The sequence below is a fragment of the Diceros bicornis genome, chromosome 17, assembly GCF_020826845.1.
Source record: "Diceros bicornis minor isolate mBicDic1 chromosome 17, mDicBic1.mat.cur, whole genome shotgun sequence".
Taxonomy (NCBI): Eukaryota; Metazoa; Chordata; class Mammalia; order Perissodactyla; family Rhinocerotidae; genus Diceros; species Diceros bicornis.
The window spans coordinates 22,030,333-22,055,722 of NC_080756.1; the positions used below are offsets into that span (position 1 = coordinate 22,030,333).

The 25,390-nt window shown below is 51.4% G+C and overlaps 2 protein-coding genes across 2 annotated transcripts in view; both read left to right on the top strand.

Annotated features, from left to right (window-relative positions):
- Positions 1-25,390, top strand: part of HDAC7 (histone deacetylase 7) — a 160,875-nt gene that overhangs the window by 61,304 nt on the left and 74,181 nt on the right. The window lies entirely within an intron of this gene.
- Positions 1-25,390, top strand: part of VDR (vitamin D receptor) — a 55,024-nt gene that overhangs the window by 11,710 nt on the left and 17,924 nt on the right. The window contains exons 2-4 of the mRNA XM_058558419.1: positions 8,451-8,530; positions 11,351-11,498; positions 22,006-22,136. Coding sequence (XP_058414402.1) covers positions 11,353-11,498; positions 22,006-22,136 — 277 coding nt within the window. The 5' untranslated portion in view covers positions 8,451-8,530; positions 11,351-11,352. The remainder of the gene's footprint in view (positions 1-8,450; positions 8,531-11,350; positions 11,499-22,005; positions 22,137-25,390) is intronic.

A 25,390-nucleotide genomic window follows, 5' to 3' on the forward strand; every position in this document is an offset into this window, starting at 1 on the left:
CGTCTGCCCTCGCTGAACCTTTTGTTCTTTCTTTTGGTTTTTTCTCACAAAACCTCTTTTTTCTTATTCAGCTGGGCTGAATTTTCCAGAACTCGCTCTTCTTCCTCTCCCATCCAGCTCAATTACTGATGGTCCTATTCCCAGAGTAAAGGATTCCCCCCAAAGGAGGACAGGGGGTGATGGCTCTGGGTTGCAGGAGAGGCCCACTGCTTTGCTGACTTCCAGGGCCCTTTCTCAATGACCCAGTGTGAGAGAGGCTCCTTTTTATTCTCTTCACAGTGCTCAAGGTCAATTCGGGTTGAAATGGGAATCTGAATTGAATCTGAAAGTCTTCAGTTTCAAACTATCATTACAATAATTGAAAATTCCTAATATTGCAGACTCAATGGGTTTACTAGAAGAAGTACTCAGTAGAGGAAAGAATGGACCATACTTCTGACAGGTCTTTAAAATGAGTGTGAGCTTTTATTGGTTCATCTCTTCCTGGTGCCCCTCTCTCTCCAGCCGTCAGGGACTAGTTTCTCTGCCTCGAATGCGCCCTTTCCCTTTTGCCGCTTAGCCTTTGCACAGGTGCTGTTATCTGCCCGAAACCCTCATTACCCTTCTTAGCACTGCCACGTTAAACTACAATCCTTCCTGTCTCAGTTGAAAGGCTGAGAAGCGACCTCCTCTAAAGAGCCTGCTCTACCCGCCAAGACAAGGCCAGGTGCCTGCCCTCCCACGTGCTCCCATCATACCTGTGCTCACCTGTATTGTAGCATGGATTGTACCCAATTATAGGTTCCTGTCTGTCTCCCCAAGTAGACTGTAACCTTCAAGAGGGCAGGGGCTATGTCTTACTCACCAGTGCTTCTCTGACATATAGCGCAGGGCTTGCCACATAGTCAGTGCTTAAAACCAGGCAAGGGTCACCGTCAAAGATAAGGCATCGGAGGCCAGAACCAATGCCCACCACAGTGTGAGGCCAAGAAGAAAGACTGCAGCCTCCGTGGCGCTCCAAGGGGGTTCCCAAGAGGAAATCTACACAGAAGGATGGCTGGAACCCTGACCAAACAGAGGATCTGGAAAAGCTCTTTGGGGAAAATCATTCTAACAGAGGCACAGCCAGTGTCGCCTTGGGGTGACTGCTCTGCCCTCTAAAGAGAATGGAACCTCCCCCCTTGGCCAGGCCCTGAGAACTTCATGGATACATGAGAAGTGTCCACCTCCTCACTAATGACCCAGAAGATCGAGAGGATGTCTTTGGGTCAATCAGCCCCTTTTGGGACTGGAGCTGCCTGGTGGAGAGTTATCCCAGCCCTGCCCCTCTCAGAGGATGCAGGGATCCTTCACTGATTCTGACACAGGCCTCAGCCTCTATCCCAGGATAAGTGAATGGCCTTCCAGGGCCTCCAAGAGCTGGGAGCAACCAGGAGTCCAGGCCCGCTGAGCCAGAGCCAGCCCAGTGTCAGTGTTAGGGGCCACAGCGGGCCAGCCTGCTGCCAGGGCGGTTGCAGCACTGCCACTCCTGGCTCCAGTCCCCAGGCCCCCCACCTCAGCCTTTCCCAGTGCTCTGCCTTCTGCTCCAGGCGATGGTGGGCAGGAGTGGGGTGAGGTTGCCCTGGTAACAGACAGGGGGGCATCACGGGGCTGCTGAGCCCCAGGTCCCGCTAGGGGGAGAACAGATTGTGACAGATGTGTGACAAGCACTAGATGATGGAGGCAGCGGGAGAGAGATGGCACTGGGTGAGAAGAGAAAGGAAGGATGATGGGCAGAAGGGGTTAGTAATCAGTGGCACCTTGGGAGCCACAGTCCTTATCTTCCTTGTGGAGGAAAAGTCCAGTTGTGTGGCTCAGCTTCTCTGTTTGTTGGGGAGAGATTAGAATGATCCATTTTTCCCACCCTGAGCTGCCAGATTTTTGAAAGCCACAGGCAATGAGTGGGGTGGTCGGTTTTTCCCATTTCAGCAGAAATGTGGCTTTCTGGACAACGTTTTATTGGGGTGGAGCATTTGGAACGGAAGGCAGGCTTCCTGCCCTCCACAGCACCTCTCTGGGACCTATGAGTCTCCTCCTTTTCCAGGGCCTGAGCTCTCTGACGATTGTACTAACAACAGTGATAGCTCTAACAATGAGAGCTAACCTCTATAAAGCTACAGTGTGCCGGGCACCGTGCTGAGTGCTACGCAGAGATCTTGGTCCCTAAACAGCCCTGTGACCCAGGCACCGTCATGTTCCTATTTGTAGATGAGGACACAGGGGTGGGCTTTGGGGGAAGCTAGACAGTAGTCAGGTAGCCAAGGGTATCAGGCTGGCCAAGGTGGTTGCGGAGGTCAGCGTGGGTTCTGATACCAAGGATCCCGAATATCTCGGAGCTGGCGGGACCCGGGGTGGGGAGCTGACTTTTTGGTGCAGGAAGAGTCTGAGTGATTCAGAGATCATGTTGGTCCCAGAGGGAAAATAAGGCAAAGAAGGCTGGCTAGCGTGGCCTGGGGTGGGACGGGCCTCAAAGCTGTCTGTCTGAGCAGGGGTGGACTCAGGCCTACGTGGACTTGGGCTGAGGGCCCAGCACTAAGAAAGATGCTTAGCCTAAGAGAAGCACCCAAGAGCACTGAAAACTGGGCTTGAATAATACTTGGGAGAAAGAAGCATTTCTCTCCTGTTGTCCTGAGGCCACTTGGTATTTTTGAAAATCCCATTTAGCCATTGGCTGTATCAGCAACAGCAAGAGTTCGGTCTCCCCCGAGTTGGGCTATACCTGCTCTCTCTGTATTCTTGGTGCTGTCCATTTGGGCTGCCTCAGTTTCTATTCCTTGATCTCCAAGTCACTGACAAAGAGCGTCCTTGTCCCATCAACTCTGGCCTGTAGCAGATACCCTTGGGGAGTACCCCTATCCTCGTATCCCAGGAAAGCCACCCAGAGGAGGGAGAGAGAGCAGGCCAGGTACATCCCACTTCCCTCCAAAATACTCCCTGATTGTCTTGAGTCCTTGTCCATTTCTCTATGCCATGGAGTCTGGAGCCAGGAGCTGAAGTGGGTCAGGCAGGAGCGAGTGGGTAACCCTCACCCACCTCTTTGTTTCTCTGTATTGTTTGTGAGGGTGGAGTCAGTGTTGGGTGGTCCCACTGTAATCTCCATCACAGCTTCCTCCATGGCCTCTCCACAACTCCCCTCCTCTGAAGAATGAAATTCCAGCCTCCTCCCATGGCCCATTTTCTCCCCACCTCTGTCCCCCTGGAAGCTGGTGAGAGAGGTCTTGGGACTTTGCCAGGGGGAAGGCAGAGAAGCACTCTTCCTCGTTGTGTGCCCTTGGACGAGTCATTTCCTCTCTGATGGCCTCAGTTTCTTCAGCTGTAAAACCAGAGAGATTGGGCTGCAGCTTATGAATGGGCCGGTTCCCTACGTTTCATCAGCCACTGTCATTGCCCACGCTTTTCGGCAGTGACAGGACATGGCCTGCCTGTTACCTGGAGAGCAGTAATCAACCCAGAAATCTTGTTGACAAAGCTAAGGGCAGAGTTTCCACTGGAAAAAAGCAGCTTGCAGGAATAACTGTTGTTGATAAGAAGTGGAAATATATCTAAGTTATGTATCTCCTGCCCCCGCTGCCTGTGGCCTCATGGGTTCCTGCCTCTGGGTTCTGCTCAGCTCCAAGAAGCTGCTAGTGCTCCCGAGAGTGACAGTCAGCCAAGAAAGAGTCTTGGTGAATGGCCAGTAGAGTGCAAGTTTGTAGCCTGGTTTCTATGGAGTGACCTGCTAACTTTGACATTGTATGGGGTGTCAGTCCATGACCTTTATCAGGTTCTCAAAGGTGATGTCTAGTCCCCAAAGGGTTAATTAAGAAGCACCTTCTGGGGTAAACGCCTTCCTGTAATTGTTGGGTCATCCACCACTTAATTTCCCATGGTTCAGTCAGTCATTAAAAAGTTGGGTACACCTCATGGGTGTTCTTAGAGTTGCGGTGCTGGGAGACAGCCTCGCCTGGAAACAACTGAGCTCAAGACAGCGGAGGCAGGCAGGGCTGGTGGAGCTCACACAGCCACTCAACACTCTTCCACGGAGCCCTTTTCATGGGCGGGAAACTGCTCTTTCCAGGTGAAGGCCATGGAGGCAGACGCTGTCTGCACTCACCACCTAACTTACTGCCTTTGTGGGAATCATGATAATTCCTGGCAAATTTACCAGGTATAAATGAAAATCAAATGTCGCCCAGGCTAAGCTTCTTCTGCTTTTCCCCTGCAATCTCATTCACATCATAGACATTGTAGATTTTTATATTTTTTATGACAATTTTCTGGCAGATGAGGAATGGCCCCCTTTTTCTAATTTGCATATTGGCTCCATGGTGTGGCCCCGCCAATCTCTCCTCCAGAGACCCTGTGGGAATGGCCTAGTAGATTTATCTTAGGTTCATCTTAGATGGCTGCAAAGAGCTGGTCTAGCACCAGTGATGGAAAGCTACAGGGGCTACTTCATCTGTGCATAATGAAGAACTTTCTAAGCGTAGAGCCATCCAAAGAAAACGGATTGCCATGAAAGATCATTCCCCATCAAGAAAAATATTCAAGGACAGGCTAGAAAACTTGCTAGAATATTATAGGAGGGATTTAAGATGATTGGACTAGGTGGTGGTAAGTTTCCTTCCAATCCTGAGATATTCTGAGATGACTGGTATCTATTGGTTTGACTTTGGACATTGTAGTCTACACAAAATAATCTCCATCCATTCTCACCCATATTTAAAATATGTTTGTGTGTAGGAGCTGGGGAGACAATGGGGGCAAGAGGTAGTTTGGACAAGTTCTATTTATACAGTGCACTTTCCTCTCCCCTTTCCTTCTTTTTTGTTCTATTCCCCCTCAGCCTCAGTCCCCCTGAGACTGATCTGGAAAAAGAATGTGGTTATACATTGGGGATGGTGGAGAAGGAAGAGAGGGAATCACCTTAGCTGCCCATGATATTGCTGTGTCTGAGTTACACTAGAATAAAGAGATGACAAATAAAAAGTCACATAGGTCATCCAGTGTTCAGTACTCTATGCGCAGAGTTGAAAGGATGATGAAATGAGAAACAGCAAGAAAAAGGTGTGCATACACAAGCACATATGCAGTTGTAGCTGGCGTGCACACACGCCTATCTGCTCCAGAGAGGGCCCACATGTGGTTGACTCTGTGTGTGCCAATTTTAGGAAGAAGAATTTTCTCCTTCTCTTCTGGGAAATCACTTGGCTTTCTATTTCTTTCTAGAGGGAGGAGGAGCTTTGAGCCAATGTCAACAATTAGAAAACCCAGTTTTGGTCACTCCAGTCCCAACCTGGCTGAGCGAGGCCCCCTATCCTGGGCTCCCATTCTCCATGGGGCCCATTAGGGCCACGTCACTCATCCCCTTCCCGCTCCTTAGCATCTGGGGTGAGTGGGCCTCACCTGCGCCAGCTGTATGTTGGGGCTCATCTGGTTACTGAGGGGCCAGGAAGAAAGCTCAGTGAAATGGTCCTAAGGCCTCACCACGATGGGGATTCTGGCCTTGGAGTTGCGTACTTTCAGAGCTGGAAAAGACCCTAAGGTCAGACCTCTTGTCTACCCCACTCCTCTGAGTCACAGCTTTACCGCCCTCGGGACTCCAAGGAGGGTCCAGGGAATGTGACGGAGTTAAACTGAGCCCAGCAGCACACTGATCCTTGTCTTGCCAGGGCTCTGCCCAGGACCCCCCACAGGCACCACCCCCCGAGACTGTCCTAGGCGAGACTCTTCCCCGGGGATGCCCATTTCGCAGAAGCGCTGGAAGATGGCATGCTTGTTATGTGAGTTGTCTGGCAGATGTGTAGGAGAGACAGTGCTTGTGGCTTCAATGACTGGAAGGAAACACGTTATCTCATTTCTTGCTAAGGCAAGGTCAGGACTGAGGTCAGGCTCTGCCAGGGGTTTTGATGTGGGATGCAGACCCCGGAGGAATGGAAGCCAGGGGCTTTCTGCAGAGCTGAGCTCCTCCCCACTGCTTTTCCGAGGCTCAGTGCTAGGGGTTTGGGTATTTCTAAAGCAGGGGTAGGAGGGGGTTGCTCTGGGGACAGCCCCAGCAAAAGCAGTGGGATGTTCTATGTATTCAGAACATGAATTGGGAGTGGGGTGGGGGGTTGTATGACGTGGCAAAGGGGGGTGGTATTAATCTTTTTGTTCCATTTGTCCTTTTTTTACCCTGTGTCTTTGCCCCACTTTCCATGCACTTGGACCTAGAGGCTAAATCTAGCATAATCTCTCCTAAAAGGACCGTCTCGTAGTGCACAATTGCGTGGGGAGGGGAGGCCTGCCTGGTGAATGGGGTTTTCCTGGATAGGAGGGGCTGGCTGGCAGAAAGGGGATCCTGGCTGAGGCCTGCCATCCCTTGATCCTGGGATCCTTGGAAGGAAAAGCGCCACGATGTTCTTCTGACCTGGGGATGGTTTTCTCCCTGACTTAGTGGAAGTGAAGGGCGTCCAGGCCTTAGGGTTGGGGAAATGACTGAGATATATCCCTTAGGAGAGGCAGCAGAGCAGAGCCTCTAAGCTGCCTCAGTTTAAATCTAGGCCCCAAAGACAGTCAACTTCTCTGTGCCTCGGTTTCCCCATGCCTAGAATACAGATAATAGCAGTACCTGCCTGCGAGGTTGTTGTGAGGATTAAACGAATGAGCGTAGGGAAGAACTTGGAGCAGGGCCCGGCACAGAGCACTAGTGTCTGTGCTGATGGTTATCACCAGAAAGGGAGGAGTCAGGAGGCAAGGGAAGCACTTGGGCATTGCAGACAACCTGTCCTCATTTGGCCCCCGCCCCTGCCGTGGGACCCTGGCCAAGTCACTCAAAGTGCTCTAGACCTTGGTCTTGCCATCTATAGAGCGGGACCATTCCTCACCTCACAGAACTGTTATGAGGCTTACGTGTGATCCTGTGTGTAGAGCTCGGCAGGTTGTACATAGTCAATACTCCATGCACCTTTTTTTTAAACTCAAGGGTGGTGGTCCACCTGGGTCTCAAATCTGACTTCTGAAAATCTTAGGGGTTGAGGACACAAAAGCAGTGGTCCTTTCTGTACCCACTTGGTCCTCGCCTCAGTCTTCCTGAGGAACAAGCAGGGAGCCTGGGAAATTGATAAGGCCATGGGGTAGAATCCAGAAGAGCCTGGTCAGCTGGCAGTACAAGCAGAGGGAGCAAAGGCGAGCCTGGCTTGGGGGTAAGTGGCAATGTGTCTGTCTCCAGCAGGTACGCCTCCTCCGACCATGGTCCTGGGGAGGGGGCCGGCCTAGCTCAGATTGCCTCAGCTCACCATCTGCCGGTGTTTTCCTTGGCTGTTTCTTGGGGGCTGCCAGTGCCCGAGGGGGTGGCAAATGGGCTCAGTGGGCTAGCAGTCCTAAGATTGGCCCAGGTCTTGGAAGCCCATCGGGCTGTCCGCTTCCCTGCCTAGTAAAGGCACTAAGAGGCAGAGAAACAAAGGCTGGGGATCTGGACCTTCCCCATCTGTGGTTTGGCTTAAAGGCCTTTGCTAGGGCTCGGGGTCAGGTACCTGCACATCTATTATCTCCCCAGCCACCCCCTGTAGGTGTCAGTGAAGGAAGGAAGGAAGTGTGTGTATGGGTGGGGGTGTGTGTGTGTCTGTCTCTATGGGTAGACGAGCAGGGCTGGGTGTGGGTAGAAGTGGGGAGGGTGAAATTCTTGGTGACCCATGATGCAACTAAGACCCCGAGTCTGGGCACCAGAGTCAGCCCACCTTCAGCCTTCGCTGAGGCCTGGGGTGTTGAGCATGTCTGGGGAAGAGCTAAAAGTGGCAGAAAACATCCTGTTTAAAAGCAGTGCGTTGCTGTATTTAACCCCTGCGGCATCTGCTCCGCCTACACCCAGTCTCTGCAGACAGGAGATCCCAGACACCTTTCTTTGACGCCAGCACAAGAGGCCAGGCCCTGGGCTGCGTCCCAGCCCACACCATTTCCAGGTCCCCTGAGGCTCCTCTGCAATCTCACCTGGAGCGTTGGTCTCCTTCCCGCCCTCAGCAGCGTGCCAGGCCACCTTCTGGCTCTGCTTCCCTGAGCATCCCTAAAATGTAGGGTAGGGGCCATGGGAGCAACAGGGCTCCCTCAAAAGAAGCCCTTCCTCCCTCCTGACACCCTCTGCTGTGGAAGGAGAAGGAGAGCCTACAGCAGGAAGGCTGTTTCCTTTTGCCCACGTGCTAGTTGCTGCCCCCACCCCTTCCCACTGCTTCTTACTGCTCCCTGCCTCAAGGGAGGGCCGTTCCGGGCTGCTGCCGGGCTCCCACCCCTCACCCCTGCCAGCGATGACGTGGCACACCTGCCCCCAATAAGCCACTTCTGTCAAGTTTTCAGTCCTTGATCTGAGAATTAAAGTCCCTGGAAGGAGCCTCTCATACCCACTTGTTGGGCCCATTAGAGGACTGGCTACGGGGTCAGTGCTGATCTGTAGATACAATGTTTCCCCTTTTTCATTTCAGAGTCTTTTTGGTTGGAAGTGTCCCGGAGACCTCACAGAAAGGCGCCCAGGGCTGGACTTACCTGCCCCCTGCTCCTTTAGGTTAGTGTACCCTCATCAGCCACAACCTCCCTGGCTTTCTGTTTTCCAGGGACAAGGGTGGGCCTCGGAAGGTAATACTACCCGGGCTTTGCAAATGTGGGTCCTGTGTCAGCAGAATCCACAGCACCCCAGCAGCCCGCAGCTGAGCCCCAGAGCCATGCTGGAGTCAGGGCGGGAGCTCCGAGAAGGGCAAGGAAGGGAGGGGCTTGCTGACTCCCAGGCTGGGACCCCAGGGGGCTGTCCAGCATGGTGATGCTATCCACCTCCTATCCACCTCCCAGCTCCTCTTTCTCTCTCCTGCCCTCCCCTCTCTGCCTGTCATTCCGGGGAGGGCCAGCTCTCAGGCCATAGATGCCTGGGCATCTTTTCCACCTCTCGACTCTGGTCTTGGGCCCTGGCTTCTTGGTAGCAGCAAATAACCCCAAACAGGGCCGAGTTTTCTCTCAGTTAACCTGAAATGGTCCTGTTCACCTAGGCCTCTCGCTGCCAGGTCCAGCCTTCTGTCCAACCTAAGCCAGTGCCTGGGACCCCACCCCCGGGCCAGGAGCCTTCCTGACGTCAAGGCAGTACCTCACCCCATTGCAGGAAGGCGCTGTTGCCGTGCCGTGGTATCATGTTATTCCAACACCTTTGCATCAAAGCCTCTCCAATGAGCCCATGTGATGCTGAACACCTGTTAGACTGATTTGACTGATATTCCCCCCACCCCCACATCTGATTTCTCTTTTTTCCACCAAATTCACCGGATGTTTGGTCGCGTGGATGACACAGACTCTGTAGCAACATCATGATGACTAGGAGTTGCAACATCTCAGCCGACCTAGGGTTAAGCCACAAGCATCCTAGACAGTTTCTCCTATTGCCCCACAATGGTACTGGGCCTCTGGGATCCCTGCCCACATCTTGGGTGTGTGCGTCACTCTAGAAACCAGGCAGTCAGACTGGACTTGAGAGGGGCCATAGGGACAAGGCTGACAAACCCACAGGCACTTTTTCTTTTCTTTTTAGTTGTTTTAAAATTATAGGACAGGCATATAAAACATAAAATGGTGTTTTAATAATAATAAGATACCATATACCTGCCACTCAAAGAAATAGAATATGGCTACTACATAATGCCTCTGCATGCCCCTCCTGTTCTCACTCCCTGAAAGGTTTCTGTTAATCATTCCTTTGTTCTTTTTTTTTAAGTGTTTCTGTCTCTGAGCATATGTATATGTATAAACATCATAGTTCAACAAGGATCAGTCTAGCTGTGATTGGGATGGGCCACAATGTAGCTATTATTACATTTAAGTTCTCAGGAAAAGAAAAGCTGAGAGAGAAAGTCTGTCTGTGATCAGGGTCCCCTCTACCCCTTTGGGATTGATGGTATCTATCCTTATCTGTCCCACTTCCTTCCTTTGGCGTGAAGCTCTTTGTGGAATTTTTTTTTTTTAATTAAGTATTTGTTTTGTGCATTTTGTAATTGTAGTTGCTAGAGGTACCTCAGGGTTTGGGCTTCTCTGGCCTCATTTGTAAAGAGATTGATGATAATAGGACTCACCTCATTGGGGTGCTATGAAGATGAACTGAAATGAGACTCTACCGGGCTTTGAGATGCCAAACCTTGGCTCAGAGGTCATGGGCCTAGTCACTGAAAAGAAACTCAGAGCCTCCGAAGGGCCCCCCAAAATCTACCTCTCTTATGTCAGGGAAGGCTTTCTCTCTTATTTTTCTTCTGACTTGAGGAACCCTCCTGTCCTGGGGCCAAGGGGCCACTTAAACCTGTAATGACCCTTGTAAGGACTTATAAAACTGGGAGGCAGTGGCGTCTGACACAATTTGAGGGGAGGTCTGAGGTACCCCAGAAGCAGCTCTGAGCCTGACAGCAGTCGAGATCAGAGGTGGCAGGCGAAGCTGAGGCCCAGCTGCTTCCTGAAGAGGATTTCCCGAAGCTGTTACATTTTGTTCTCTCTCGTCTCTCCTTTCCTCAAGCGTGAAATCCATCTCTAGATGATTATGCCATTGATAAAAACCATCTCTGAAAACAAAATTAGTTAATCGCGTGTGACTCACATTACTCAGAAGGATGTTCGGAACAATCTGTTAAATTTGTATTGGAAAAAAAGAGGGATACGATTTTGATTACCTTGGTACCAGGACAGCAGGGCCCCAGGCCTGTCAGTCCGGAGCCGTGTGGCTGCGATGAGCTGGAACTGGAATGACAGGTCTGATTTGGGCCTGTGATCTATTCTGTTCCCCTCGCCCTCAAGAAAAGAAGGGCTGAGAGTTTCACTCTGCGTGTGAGGCTGTTGGAGGGCTCCCGCTTTTCTCTTGGAGGGTGTTGCTGGGCAAGATGTAGGCGTCTGAGCTGCTGTAGGTCTGCTACTGAGTGGTGTGCATACGTTCATTCATGTAATCCTTCCTCACATCCAAGAAAGTAAAGCGCCGTTTATTCTTTGGTGGGGTACAGAGAGGCGGAACACCTCACCTAAAGTAGCCACCTAGTCAGCGGCAGATGCAGCCTTTGAACCCAGGTGGTTTGATTCCAGGCCAGGCTATGAGCGGCTTCACCACAGGGCCCCCCACGGAGTCACTCCAGCCGTGGGTGAGGGAGCCCTGCTGCTGCTGATGGCCAGCGGAGTGTCAGGAAGGTGAGCTGGGGTAGGGAGAGCCATGAAGTGAGGGTGCCAAAGAAATCCCGCTCAGGCCTGGGCCCTGGGGAGCTGCACAGCTTTACTGAGCTCCCGGCAGATGGGGGTGGAGGTGTGCAAAGGATGCCAGCTGGCCCTGGCACTGACTCCAGCTCTGGCCACGGTCTACCTGCTGTTCCTGCAGGGATGGAGGCAATGGCAGCCAGCACTTCCCTGCCTGACCCTGGTGACTTTGACCGGAATGTGCCCCGGATCTGCGGGGTATGCGGAGACCGAGCCACGGGCTTTCATTTCAACGCTATGACCTGTGAAGGCTGCAAAGGCTTCTTCAGGTGAGTCCTCCCCAAGGGCGAAGGGAAGGAGAGGAAGCAAGGCTTCCCATGAAGAGAAGCCCTGCATTTTCCGTGTCTCTTTCCTCACTGTGTCCATGGAATATGCCAGCTGTCACAGCCACTGGGAGCCACAGGGTCTTGGGGAGGCGTATCTTCTTTCTCCCCTCCCCTCAGCTCCAGCTGTGTCCTCTGACCGTCTCAGGAATTGCTTTCCTGATTTTGCTATGTAGGTCCCCATCTTTCCATTACCCATTGACCCATGGTACCCCTGCGTTAACCCATGTGTCTGCCCTTCCGGAGTGAACCTCCTAACCAGTTGATGATCACAGCTTCTTAATCCAAGAGACAGGCATGTCCTTGGAGAATCCCAAGAGTTTGGCCTCAGAGCCTGCCCTCCCATCCAAATCAAACCGTTCCTTGGAATGAGGAAAACTGCATCCCTGGTTGTACATCCGTCCTTGACCTGTGCGCATGTCTTCACCCAGGTCAGAAAGCCAGCCTCAGAATGCCCAGGAATGTCAGTAATGTGCCACCTTCCTGGTTGATCAGGGCCAGTTTCTCTACCAGCTGCCTCTTCTCCTGAGAGCCCAGCATTATAAGTGCAAGAGTATGGGAAAGAACTGGAAGGGCCAAACGAAGGATGTTCCCATCCAGAGCCAGGGAGGGGGGATGGGAAATTGATGAATTGCAGGATGGATGGGAACCATGAGAAATTAACATTTGGCATATATTGGAGAGAGAGAAAGAGAGAGAGAGAGGTCTGGAAGAAGGCAGCCAAAAAAGAGCTTCTGTATAATAGTCTTGATTGGAGGTGAGTAAAGAGAAGGACAGGGCATTAGCTATCAAAGACAGGAGAGAGTGAATCAAGTCCAGAACAAGGACGCAGAGGTTGGCCTGGTTCTGTGAACTGAAGAGCTCACCAGCTTTGGGGGCCGAACAAATCAGAGGCCTCGGGACTCCCCCCCAGCTCAGGGACTCCCAGGCTTTATAAGGGCAGGCTCCTGACTCATTGCCTTGAGCCGCAGGGTGTCTGTGGGTCATAACAGCCTGTTTGGCCAGGCCCGAGTTGCCTGCTTACCTTCCCGGCAGGCTGCTCCCTAGCTCGGGGAACCAGACCAGCAGCATCGCTGGCTCCAGGTCCTGTTGCCACGTCTCTTGTTCCTCTGGCCTAAAGCCTGCACTTCCTGCAGGGTGGGCCTTCCAGAGCCTGGGCTGTGTGTCCCAGGTGCCACCTGGACCCTTTCCTGCCAGGGTCTGGGAGTGGGGAGCTGCCTTCTGAGTGATCATGGAGAAGGAGCTGGGTGCACACATCAGGGCCGCTTCCTCTCATCAAACTGATCAGAAAGGTGTGGGCTGTAGTGCCGGCTGTGTCATTAATTAATTGTATGTCCTTGCTCAAATCTCTTGACTTCTCTATTTCAGTTACCTCAACTAACTATATAGGTGTATTAATATCTGACCTCTCTTGTGTATAGCATTAATGTGAGGATTAACAAGATGACATACATAAAAGAGCTTTAAAAACATAAAGCACAATATAAGTATCTATTTTTTGAGCCTGATGGGTCAATACTCAAGTCCTTGGTGGAACCCTGCCCTAATAAAATAAGCAGAAGTCTCTCTGGCCATTTACCCTCCTTTTATTTTTTCTTTCACACACTCCCTCTCCTGATTTTAGAGTGTGTCTATGATCCAGGCATTGGGCTAGGAGCTGACAATATGGAGACTCTCACCAAAGGTCACATCTCACCATCTGCAACCTAGAGGTCTCCACCAGCTCTTGGGGCTGGTTTGGTTAGTTCATGGACCCCCACCCCAAATCTCCTCTCTTCCTAGGCATCAACCCCTGGGGTGCAGCTCTGGGAGATGGGACCCTTAGGAGGCTGCTTGTTGGATTAGGACATATTGGAGGTCAGTTCCTCACTATGCACCCCTATGCACCTGTGCTTGCTGCCCTCAGACACACCACTAGGCTCTGAATCCGTGCGAAGGACGTGTTAGGTATCTGGGTGGAGGGAGAAGAGGTTCCCCCATGCTCAGGGCCTGGTGTGGGAGATGGCAAAAGGGACAGGAATGGCACATTTGCCGTCTCTCACACCAGGTTTCCTTGTGCTGTTGCTGGCTGGTGGCCACAACCCCTGCCTGTAAGGCCTACCATTGGGGCACAGCTGCTTTTGTCTTGTTACCCTGTCCTCAGTCTGCCTTATGTCTTTACTGTCCCTGTCTTGATGACTGAGCCAGGCTGCACTTTCTGAAGAGCCAACATCCCTGTTGTTGTTTGGCTTGAATTTTGTTTGATACACACACACACACACACACACACAAACACACTCACACACAGTCGATCCTCATTATTCATGGATTCCATATTTGCAAATTTGCCCACCTGCTAAGATTTACTTGTAATCCCCAAATCAATAGTTGCAGCACTCTTGTGGTCATTTGTGGACATGTGCAGAGTGGTGAAAAATTCGAGTCTCCCAATGCTCACGTTCCCAGTTGATGTCAAACAAGGTGATGTTCTGCCTTCCGTTTCAGCTCTCCTGCTATAAATGTGTCCTTTTTGCAGTCTACTTATTGCCACGTTTTTTGCATTTGTATGCTTTTTGATGATGATTTCACTTTTTAAGATGGTCCCACACATAGAGCTGAAGTGCAGTCAAGTGCTCCTAAATGCAAGAAAGCTGTGATGTGCCCTGTGGAGGTAATCCATGTGTCAGATAAGCTTTGTTCAGACGTGAGCTACAGTGCTGTTGGCCATGAATTCAATGCTAATGAGTCAACTATATATATTAAATAAGGTATCTTTAAAAAGAAAACACACATGAAATAAGGTTATGTATTGATCAGTTGACGAAAATGTCAACCAGAGGCTCACAGGAACCTAGCTCTGTATTTCCCCTAGGAACAATGGTTCAGAATTCACTAACTCAGTGTTCATGGTGACTTTATAAAACATAACTACCACAAATAACAAGAATGGACTATGTATACATAATTTCTCCTCTTCTTTTTACCTCCTCTACCTACTTTTCCTTCTTTGCTTCATCCAAATTCTATTTGCTATTTTTCCATTTTAGTTTAGTTCAGACAGTTGTTTGAAAATCCTGTTGTGACTTATATCTGTTTGTGAAATTCTGATCCCAGGAAGGAAAGTCTATGTCAGTGGTGGGTACCTTCTCTGTGACATGCACCACATCCTTGGGAAGACAAAGATAAATGCAGTCCTTGCTCTCAAGTAATTCACTCAGCCCTTTCAGGCAGTTCCCAAGGAAAGAGCATCACTGTAGTATTGGGTCACTGGCAATTTTCCAAGCCCTAGGGGCCAGTAATCCTATTTGACTGTTTAGTGTTTGGTTGACTTCTAAGATAGTCAAACTAAACTGCTCTAGGAGCTAGTTGTGGTCATCCCAGCAGGTCCAAGACTCGTAGCCAAACCAAAGTATGATTATGAAGGTTGGACAGTGACCACATTCTATTGGTCTATGGTCAGGAATCAGAGACCATTACTGACCAGTTCCTCCTACAAACTATTTCATGTTGTTTCTGCTTCCTGCTCCTCTGGCATTCATGGACAGCCTCAGAGAAAATATTTCCAGTGTGAATAAAAGGTTGGCATGGGCAGGCTTGTAGATGATTATATGTCTTGGCTGTATATTAACAACCATAGTGTAAGTAAGGGCCAGAGGGGGCAAATACATAGGTCCACTACAAAATATAGATATAGTGGATGATCTATGGATGAGGTGGATCTCTGGTCATGGATAGCTTTGTCCAGGCTTTCATATAAAGGGAAAGGCATAAAGGACAGAGAAGAAAATCAGAGGGGCTCTTTTGATGAAGGGAATGAAGGTTATGGTGAAGTTTAAGAGGTGGTCCTGGGAGGCAATGTTAGGAAAGACTACTGTTGGTCTCTCCATCTTGTCTTCTTCCTCCCTGTTGATACTTCCTTAATCACGACACTGTGAAGCTGCGTGCTACAAACACCAAGCTAACAAAGAGAGTGTGGAGAAATGCCTTCTTGTTTGCTGGCCCCAAAGTTCTCAGGGACCTTGTTAATTATGGGTCTTGTGGAGTTCAGTGGGCAAAAGGCAGGCTGGTGAGCATCCAGGAACATGAGGAATGTTCTGGCTTTCAGGAAGTTCACCCCGCTGATATTTGTAGGAGCCATGATGTGAGGGGAAGCAGAGAAAGGGGGCAGATGTCCAGCCACTTAAAACTCAAAGTGCTTAAAGGCAATAGAGTAAACAGAGAGGAGGGAGGGAAAAGAGAGTGGCTGCCCAGGGCATTCTATGGGCACAAGTGAATGAGTCACCAAGAAGTCAGTGTTGCTGGAGAGAACTTTGTCCAGGTCAGCTCGGCAGCTGGCCTCCCTCCACAGCTGCTCAAGGATGTGAATGGAAGAGAATGAGGGGGGTTATCTGTGGATGGGCCAAGAGTAATCTTTGGAAGCTTGGGTAGAGGATGCCAGAATATTTGGAGAAGGAAGGCCACTGGAGTTGTCAAGAAAGGCAACTGCAAGGATCTGAGAAGATCTTGCATTTCTTTTTGGTCAGAGTTTTATTTCTTTAGGAACTCAGCCCTTCTATCAGGGCTCATTGCATGAATTTACTCTCGGCACGTCTTGGGGATCCTCTCTGTGCTTAGGCAGCATAAGGCCAGCAGAGAGTATGGTCAGATGTTACCCCACACTTCCAAACCAGCCAACTCAGGTGCTGCCTCCAGCTCAGTGGCTTCTTTGTCCTACAGGAGCCCTTCAAACAGCTTCTGCTTCAGGCTCTTGGACTTTTGGGGGCATATTTTTGGCTGCTGCTCTGGCTTGGATTGAGACATGGTATATTTATGACGAGGACCATATTGTGTGAGAATCTCAGAGGCTTTGGAATCAAACAGATCTTGATTCTAATCCCAGCTTTCACACTTATGGGCTGTGTGACATTAAGCAAGTTATTTAACTTTCCTGTCCTTTTTCATATCACCTGTAAGATAGGGATAATATCTATCCTGAAAGGTTGTTGAGAGCATTAGAGATAGGATGGGGAGTACCGGCATAGAAGGCTGTCAATAAGTGGTAGCTATTATCATCATCCCTTTGTTCTGTCTTAGTTTCTGAGAACAGACAATCCTTTCCTCTCCTCTATTGTGGAACCTGGAATGTGTGTGACTGTGATGTGTTGGCAGGGGTCTCTGAGAAAAGGTCCCTGAGCAGAAGGAGTTCAATATCAGGTGTGAGAAAGGAAGAACCAGGCCAGGGACTCTAAGAGTCCTTCACGTCAGTCATGGGCTCCGTGGGAACTGGCTGGTGCTCAGAGAAACTAGACAGTGGTCACTGTAACTCGCACAAGGGCTGTGGGTCTAGACATCAAGAGCAACAACATATAAAGCAACAATGTTCTGAGCCTCTGCTGCCTGCAGAGGTCTGCCCTAGGCACACAGAGAGAGATGTAAGACATGGTGTCTGCACCAGGGTCTCAGACTCTCACTGGGATGGTTAAATACTGCCTTCTCCAGCCACCCTTCAGCACTCCCGCCCACTGCCTCTCCCTGCCAGCTTCTCGCCCTTCCTTTTATTTTGTGCTTACTTTGTGTCAGGTGCTGCTTCTTTTATTTAATTCTTACAACAATCCCCCTCTGTAGGGTTGCTTCTGTTTTACAGATGTGGAAACTGAGGCATGGGGAGATGAAGTAACTGGCCCAATGTTGTGCATTAGGATTTAAACCCAAACAGATCAGTCTAACTAAAGCCTGTATGTCATTTTTTAGTTTTTAAATAGTTATAGTGGGTGGTGGATTTTTTAATAAGTAACGCCTATGTATGGTTTTAAAAAAGATGCAAACAGTTCAAAAGGGCATGGAAGTGAAAAGTAAGTCTCCCTCTCAACCTAATTCTTGGGGCCTCACCTCTTCCCCAGAAGCTGTCACTGTTGCCAGCTCATTGTGTTCGCTTGCGGATTCTTTGTGTAAAGTGTGGAAGTGTGTTTGTGTGTATGTGCACACACGTGCATGTATACTGTCCTCACTGTCCTGCATCTTGCTTTTTTGTGTGTGTGTGAGGAAGATTAGCCCTGAGCTAACATCTGTTGCCAATCCTCCTCTTTTTCCAATCCTCTTCTTTTTTTGCTGAAGAAGATTGGCCCTGGCTAACATGCCTGCCCATCTTCCTCCACTTTATATGGGACTCTGCTACAGCATGGCTTGACAAGCAGTGCGTCGGTGCACGCCCAGGATCCGAACCTGCGAACCCCTGGCCGCTGAAGCGGAGCGCATGAACCTAACCACTACACCACCGGGCTGGCCCCTGTGCATCTTGCTTTTATCAGCTAAAGAATGTTTCTTCAAGCTTGCTCCCAGTTCAGCATTCTTCCTCTGTCCTTTTCACAGTCACGTCGTTTGTGTGGAGGTACTTACTGTGAATTAATGAACCAGTCCTCTGTTGAGGGGCATTTAGGTTCCATCCTCCGCTTCGCCAGACAGTGCTGCAGGCACCACCCTTGTGCATGTGTCTTTGGGCCCATGGACTGGTCTACCCACGGGATGAATTCTTGGAAGTAGATTTACTGTGTGGAAGGCTCTGTGCATTTTACATGTTGGTAGATAGTTGCCAAATTGCCGTCCAAAAGAAGGGATGTGGGCTCTTTACCAGTGTTAACCTACCTTCCTTTAAAGTTGGTTTTTTTAACCCACCTGCTGAGAACACCTTGATGCTACCACATATAAAAGTGCTGTGTAGGTCCCACCTATCAGACCATGTTGGTCTTTCACATCAGGAGCTCCATCAGGCTCCTGTGTCCAGACCAGGCTCTGGGATTGCTATGACAGTCAGACCTGCAGCGGAGACAAAGCCCAGAGCTGGTACTTGGCCCCAGGCTTGGGTTTTATACCATGTGTCTCTGCTGGCAGGGGTCACCTACTTAGAAGGACCCTCCTGTCCCAGGTGCTTGACACTTTTGTGAGCTGCTTGTCTCTCATGTTTTGATGAATTGGTCTCTGGCACAAGAATCGGTCAATGTCCTCTCTCACCCCTGGCTTTCTAGAAACTGTGTCTATATTTAGTTGCACCACCCCTACCCCCCTTCCTGAGCTGGGGTATAATTGCCAACCGTCCAGAGGATGACAGGGTTCCAGGCTCAGGGAGCAGCTGAGGCAACTGGCTCCCATGGAAACCCGAGGCTCTTGTTTCTCAAAACCAAACCAGCTCACAGGCAATTAGTGTTGGGAAGAAGGCAGGGCAGGATGTGGATCTTCAGGACAAAGCACAGAGCCAGGGCTGGCCAGTCTGGCTGCCCTGACTCCTTGTGGGCAGAGGCTAGATGACAGCCACATGTGTGGAAGTGCCCTTACAAGGCGGGAGAATGGGGATGAACTGGGCCTCAGAGCCCACAGGAACCGTGGCCCAGCAAACAACCATGCCGGGTCGGACACACCTGCAAGGCAGCTGGATCTGCCTGTCAGAGCTGACGAAGGAGCTTTCCATCCCCCAACGCTGACCCCACAATCCAGACTGTGATGATGCTCTTTGTGATGTGTAACCTCCGTCTTCCCAGCTACAAGTCCAAGGCCTTTCTTCTGCTTCTGTATTTAGCAGAGCCAGGAAAGAGCTGGTTATCATATTTTTTTAATAATAATAATCTATGTAAGTTTTTAGGCTGCTTCTGCATTGCTCAAATAATGTGGGGACACACTGCAAGTTTGGTGGGCTTCCTTCCTTCCTTCTTCCCATCCTTGTGTCCCTCTCCTCCTTCCTTCCCTCCTTTTCTTCTTTCTTCTCCTCCACCTCCTCCTCCTCCTTCCTCTCCATCTTTCCCTCCTCTTCATTGTCATCATGGTCCTCCCTGTCCTCTTCCTCCTCCTTTTCATCTCAATGTTCTTGGGCTTCATTCTACAATTATAAAGCTGGACGCATGGGCACTGCTTTTCTTCCCCGCTGTATTTTAATTTAACCCAGCTCTGCGTTCTTCTGGATCCCTACCCTCAGCCTCATTAGAGTCCACTCCTGTTGTCAGGTGAAGTTGGGCTGAGCGGCTGTCCCCAACTCTCCTGTATGGGGAAGCCTGGGATTGGGCTTCAAATTTACAACGTGAGAAAAAGAAAAGAAAGATGGTGAAGTTCCAAAATCTCTTCCCAAGCAACCTTGCCATTGGGCGAGGAGCCCTCTGGTGAAGATCAGAGACAGGCCCCCTAGAGCCTGAGGAAGGAGAGGCAGCCTCAGAAGGATGCAGGGCTGCTGCCTCCAGGGCCTTGGGAGCCTCTCAGCCTCCAGCACACAGCTGGAGAGAGGCTTTGGCTCATGGGTCTGTGGGGCCCCAATGTGTGCTTCACTTAGTGACCATGGCCCTGGAGAATTAATAGGAAGAGCTCGGAGCCAGACAAGACAGTGGTGGGAGAGTAGAGCAGCCCTTCGGCCCCCAGGCAAGTTGCCTGGTTGTAAAAAAAAAAAATGAAAATGAGAGTTTGCTCTGAATTAGAAACTCCTGGTCTTTGTGTAGGTTTAGAGAATTATGGGCATTCTGGGGCCTGAGCATTTGTGGTAACAGCTGGAACCTCAAGAAGCACAAAGTGGAAAGGAGTGAAAGAGGAATGAATCTCACGTCCTGGAATAGATAGCTATGTCCCATGGTGATGACAGTATCTCATTTCTGGGTGGCCCTCAAAGTTCCCAGGGTACCTCCATAGTCTCCTGTCCCTCTAGAAAGCTGCAATAGAGGGATAGAGGCTCAAGGAGAAAGGCTTCCTGTTTCCACATAGGCACGCAAGAACCCGGTGTACAGTCTCTCCCTGGGCAGTCACTGCATGGGCTGGATGCAGCCCTCAGTGGACTGGACTTGGGGCTAGACCACCCCCAATAGCCTAGCGCTACTCTACCCCCCATATGGCCTGGTCTGCTGGTGGGTCCCTTGGATGACGAGGGTTGTGACAGGAGTGTCCTGGGGCCAAGGTCCAAAGCCAACAGCAGCTACTTCCGGAACCACTAGGTCGTCCTTTGCCTTGAGCTGTGCTCAAGGGCCAGCTGCCTGGAGCTGTTTGCCTGTGGGCTCAGCTTCACTGAGCACCTTGAGTCTCTGAGGATGAAACAGTCTGTTCAATCCAGAAAGCTAAAAGCTGAGCCTCAGATCCCTAAAGGTCCCAACTTGGGAGCCTTCACTTCTTGCTGAATCACTTCACTGATAAGTTTCTCTGCCTTACTGGTCCCATCTAGAAAATGTGGGGGTATATTAACAGTCTCTTGGGTCCCCTAAGGATCTTAGAGTCTGATTACCTGTGACCACCAGGAGAGCTGTTCCTCTGGTCTCTTCTCCACTGTTCCCATGGGTCAAGTTGGTTTGGCCCCCATCTGTCCATGTTGACTGATGGGTGTGATTGTCCTAAACCCGTGTGTGTTCTCACACATGTGAACAGTGAGCCATTTTTCACCAAGAAACGTAACTAGTGTGTGACATCTGGAGAAGATGACATTACCAGCTCATCCCCTGGAGAGGGAAAGGGTTGATCCTGGGCCTTTGCTTTGAAGGCTAGGGCGTCTCCACAGCTCCTTGGAAGATGCTGCTGCTCATGGAGAAAGTGATTCCACTACCATCTTTCCCTGCTAAATCCTGTCACCTGTCCTGCGGCAAAAAAGAAGGGCTTGCCCCTGCTGGGGCTGAGGAGAGTAAGAGGAACCTCTAGAACACGGATAATGAGAGGCCTCTAGGGGGAGTGTCCTTTATGTGGCCTCCCAAAAGCCCCATGCCGTGTGGCTCAGGAGAGAAAGCTGGAATTAGGAAAATGAGCCGTCATGCTGCACATGGCCACACAGGCACAAGTACACACTTTTTTACATAGGATACCAGGGATGTGCTGGCTTCCTAGCGAAGAATCTTTGGTAGTTTTCCGCTCTTACAGAACCCTTGCTTCCTCTGCCTTTTGAAAAGCCGAGGCCAGACCTCAGAGCTCCCACTCGCTCCTCTGGCCTCTTCTCATTCTGGGCAGGTTATCTGAACGTCTACAGCTGTGGTTGGTCCTTTTCTCCCTTCTCCATGCACCTGTGCACATGTCTGTTCCTGGATTGGGGATGCTTTCATTATAGATCTCTGGACCCTAGAAGACTTAAAGCCAAGACCTGCATCCTCGCCTCTTATCACGGCTCACTAAAAGCAGGGAGGGCTACTCTGCAGATTTCAGTATTTAAAAAATTTTTGCTAGGCTAATTCGCTCATCTATTTCCTGTGTAACAAAAAAGGAGGGAGAGCAGAGTGCTGTAAAAGTAAATAAAAACAATGATGGGAGCAGAGCAGGCAGTGAAGGAGGAGGGTGCGGCTGGCACACACAGCCACGGGTGGATGGGGGTGTGGTGGTCACAGAGTGGCCCAGGGACTGGGATGGGCCCCCGTCCTCTGTGGGAGAAATGGAGATCTGGAAGCCTCGTGCACAGGTCTCGGTGGTCACAGGCCCAGTAGGCTGTTCTCCTGCAGCCAGGGTTTAGAGGCTGGAAGGTGGGTGACCCAGGGGAGGGCGTGTGCTGTCTCGGCAGGCGAAGCATGAAGCGGAAGGCGCTGTTCACCTGTCCCTTCAATGGGGACTGCCGCATCACCAAGGACAACCGCCGCCACTGCCAGGCCTGCCGTCTCAAACGCTGCGTGGACATCGGCATGATGAAGGAGTGTGAGTGCTCAGGACCCGGGCGGGCGGCTGGAGCAGGACTGGCGTCAGCGGAAAGCTCTGGCTCCTGTGTGTTCAGGTTTGGCCAGAGAGGTCTGCCTGCCCTTCTTCCTTCGCTGCTGGCATCCGGGGTCCTGCGCTGAGGCGTGAGTGGGACCAGCAGCCTGGGGCAGGGTGGGTGGAACTCCAGGGTCAAAGGCACCGATGGGTCCCGCGAGCCTCTTTGGATCTGAATATGTGTCTCGGAGGCCTGGGAAGGGCCCCCCCAGTGTGAGGCCTGTGAGGAGGAAGGCAGGGCACTGCCTTCATGAGCCCCCGGGTGAGTCCTCCTCCAAGACATCATCACTATTCTCACAGCTCCCTGTTCCCTAGACCTGTGGAGAAAGGATGAGTCTCTAGGACTCCAAGGTTCTTGGGACTTTGGGAAAGAGGCTTGCCTGGCTGGGGAGGGGCAGGAGGGATGCGGAGAATAAATATTCAGAGCCTAGCTGGTGTCAGGTCCCACCCCAACCCAGCCTTCCAGGCACTCTGGTGCCGTGAGCAAATCTGGGAGCTGGTGCCCAGGGGAGACTAGGTGGAAAGATGTGATAAGGGGAAGCACTGGACTCTGGCATGACCCTCTAGATCCAGATGGAGAAAGAGGAGCGATCCTCTAGGACTTCCTGCCCAGCTCTGGGGTTGGAGGAGAGGGCCAACAGGGCAGATCCACATGTTCTGACTCACGTTAAAAACAACCCCTGGACTTTGCATCTGAGCTCAAGTACCAGTTACTTGGTAACCAGGGTAGCCATTGAATTCGGCAGACCCTGGAGAGGCTAGCCAGGCCCTCCCTGGGCTGGAGGCAAGGGCACTAGACCGGAGGCAAGGGCACTGGACTGGCCTGGGCATGGGTGCCCTCTGCACGTTCAGCCCCCACCCTGCCCCTGGCTCCCTTCTGCCTGCAGTCTGCACCCTGACCCCCTCCCCAGCCCTGGGCAGGACCTATACCCGGCTGAGCTGTGGGCCTGGGAGGCTCAGGAGGGGTGCTCAGATGTAGGCACCCTGGATGCCCTCCTGGCTATGGGGCTGTTTTCTGGGAGGGATGGGGGGGCAGGTACAGGGAAGAGGCATCCTTAATAAGGGAAAAGTCACTGGGTGGGGCTTAGGAGATGGGAAATGTCTTCCTTGATGGAAAAAAAAATTTTCTGTTGTTGGGGAACAGAGGCAGGGTGGAGGCCCTTGATAGGCTCCCCTCTGGTGGGTCACAGCCCCTCACTCCTGATTCTGGCTCCCCAGCCAATACTGGCAGCCCTGGAAGAAGTTCCCAGGCTGTCGTTCTTCCTTGCCCCCCGGGAACATGCAGGCCTGGACATGCTGATCACTCCTAGCCCAGTCCCCGGCCCCGCCCCGACTCCTGTGTTTATCCTGGAGCAGTGGAGGCTCAAGGCCTGGGTGCCCTGTGGGGCTTCTCACGTGTCGACTTAGTGGGGCCTGCTCTGTGCGAGGCACGAGGGTGGACTAAGATGCAGCTCGCAGCCCCAGCACCTGCACCCACGGATCGTACAGCCTCCACAGGGCAGGGAACCTGGCTCTAAGGCTCCAGCCAACCAAGACTGGCATGGAGTCACACCACTGGGATTCTGCCACAGGAGTTCTGGTAGGGCCACCCTCACTGATGTCCCAGAGCCCCGTCTCCTGTCTCAGGAGGAAGGAGATGTTCTATCAACTTAGAATAGGAAGAACACTTAGAAATCATGTGAGAGCCAGAAAGGTAAAAATATCAAGATTAGAGTCAGAAAGCATGTTGGAACTAGAATCCAACACCATGTCCCCTCCTAGATCCTTCTGGTCCCCACAAAGAGCGCTGTATCCATGGTGGTGAGCAGGCCTTGAGTGTATCAGGGTGCCCCTGCCCCACATGGTAGGTGGGCCAGCAATCCAGAAGTAGATGCTCACCACCAGCCCTTAATCAGCTTTATGCCTCAGCCACCTCAACCCCAGCCTCAGTCCTCCCACATGGAGCCCCCAGCTCCCATCCTGCTATAGCCCAGGGCAGCCCCAGGCCCCCATCCTGCTATACACCCAGTGGAGCTCCGTGCCCACCACTGTCGTGATGCCAGAGTAGGGACCTATAGTGAATTAAGGATGGGCTGATGGGGCTGAGCTCTCAGGGTCTGGGCCCCAGAGCCCCAGTTCAAGTTAAAGCCCCAGAGCCCCCTCCAGCTGTGGGATGCCTGTCAGTGTGCCCGGGCCTGGAGCTCCTAGTGCAGAACTCTAGGAGAGCTGCTCATTTGTCACCTGAGCTGGCTGTTGTCCCTAAGGCCTAGCCTCCCAGAGACAATTGAGTGTCAACATGGGTAAAACCACAGGACACTCCAGGGCTCCCATGAAAGGAGCTGCAAAACCAGGCTCCTATCTGGAGGGGGTGGGGGGTGGGGCCCTTCCCTAGAAGAGGCATGGGGAGGGGAAGGGGAGGAGCCTGGAAATGAAGGTTTATTGACCACCCACTGAGGGCCAGATACAGCATCAGGTACATGCCCTTGCTTGTTAAATTCTCACTACAATTCCTAAATATGTAAACACTTCTGTTGTTTTTAATTGATGAGGAGACTCAGAGGAATTAAAATATCACATCTCTAAGCTAATAAGACATGGGTATCCGCCTTCTAACCTTGGTCTGTCTGCTTCCAAAGTCCAGGCCCGTGGGTTCCATCCACCCCAGCGCAGCACCTCAGACACCCGCAGGGCCAGAGCTCCTCCACATGGGCTTCCAGGCACTGCCTGGGGCCCTCAGGGGTGGGCTGAGGAGGGCTTTGTTCCCCCTGAAGACTCCCTTTCTCTCTCTTGAAGTCCTAGGGGCCTCTACATCCTTGAGCTCAAAAAATTGCATAGCTGAGTTCTTGCTTCTTGTACATCTGTCCTGCACAGAAGCACATTTCGTGTTAATTTGCTTCATGCTCTTCCAGATGTGCGTCTCTTCTAGTCAGCATGAGCACTGCACCTGGCAGGTAGCAGGTGTTGAAGACTGAATGTTAGCTCCCCATCGTGCTTCTTTGTATGTCTCCATCTCCTGTGGGTCTAGAGATCAGGAAGATATCCCAAACCAGACACTGTCTGTGTCGTTCACTTGGAAAAGCTTGATGCCCTCTTCCTTGAGGCTGTCCGCAGGCCTCCAGGGGCAACTTGAAATGTTTTCAAGTTGTTTGTGCTTTCAGATCTTGACTCCCTAACTCGATTCTCGACTTCCTGGAGCAGGGAATGTCTTGCACGGGAATAAC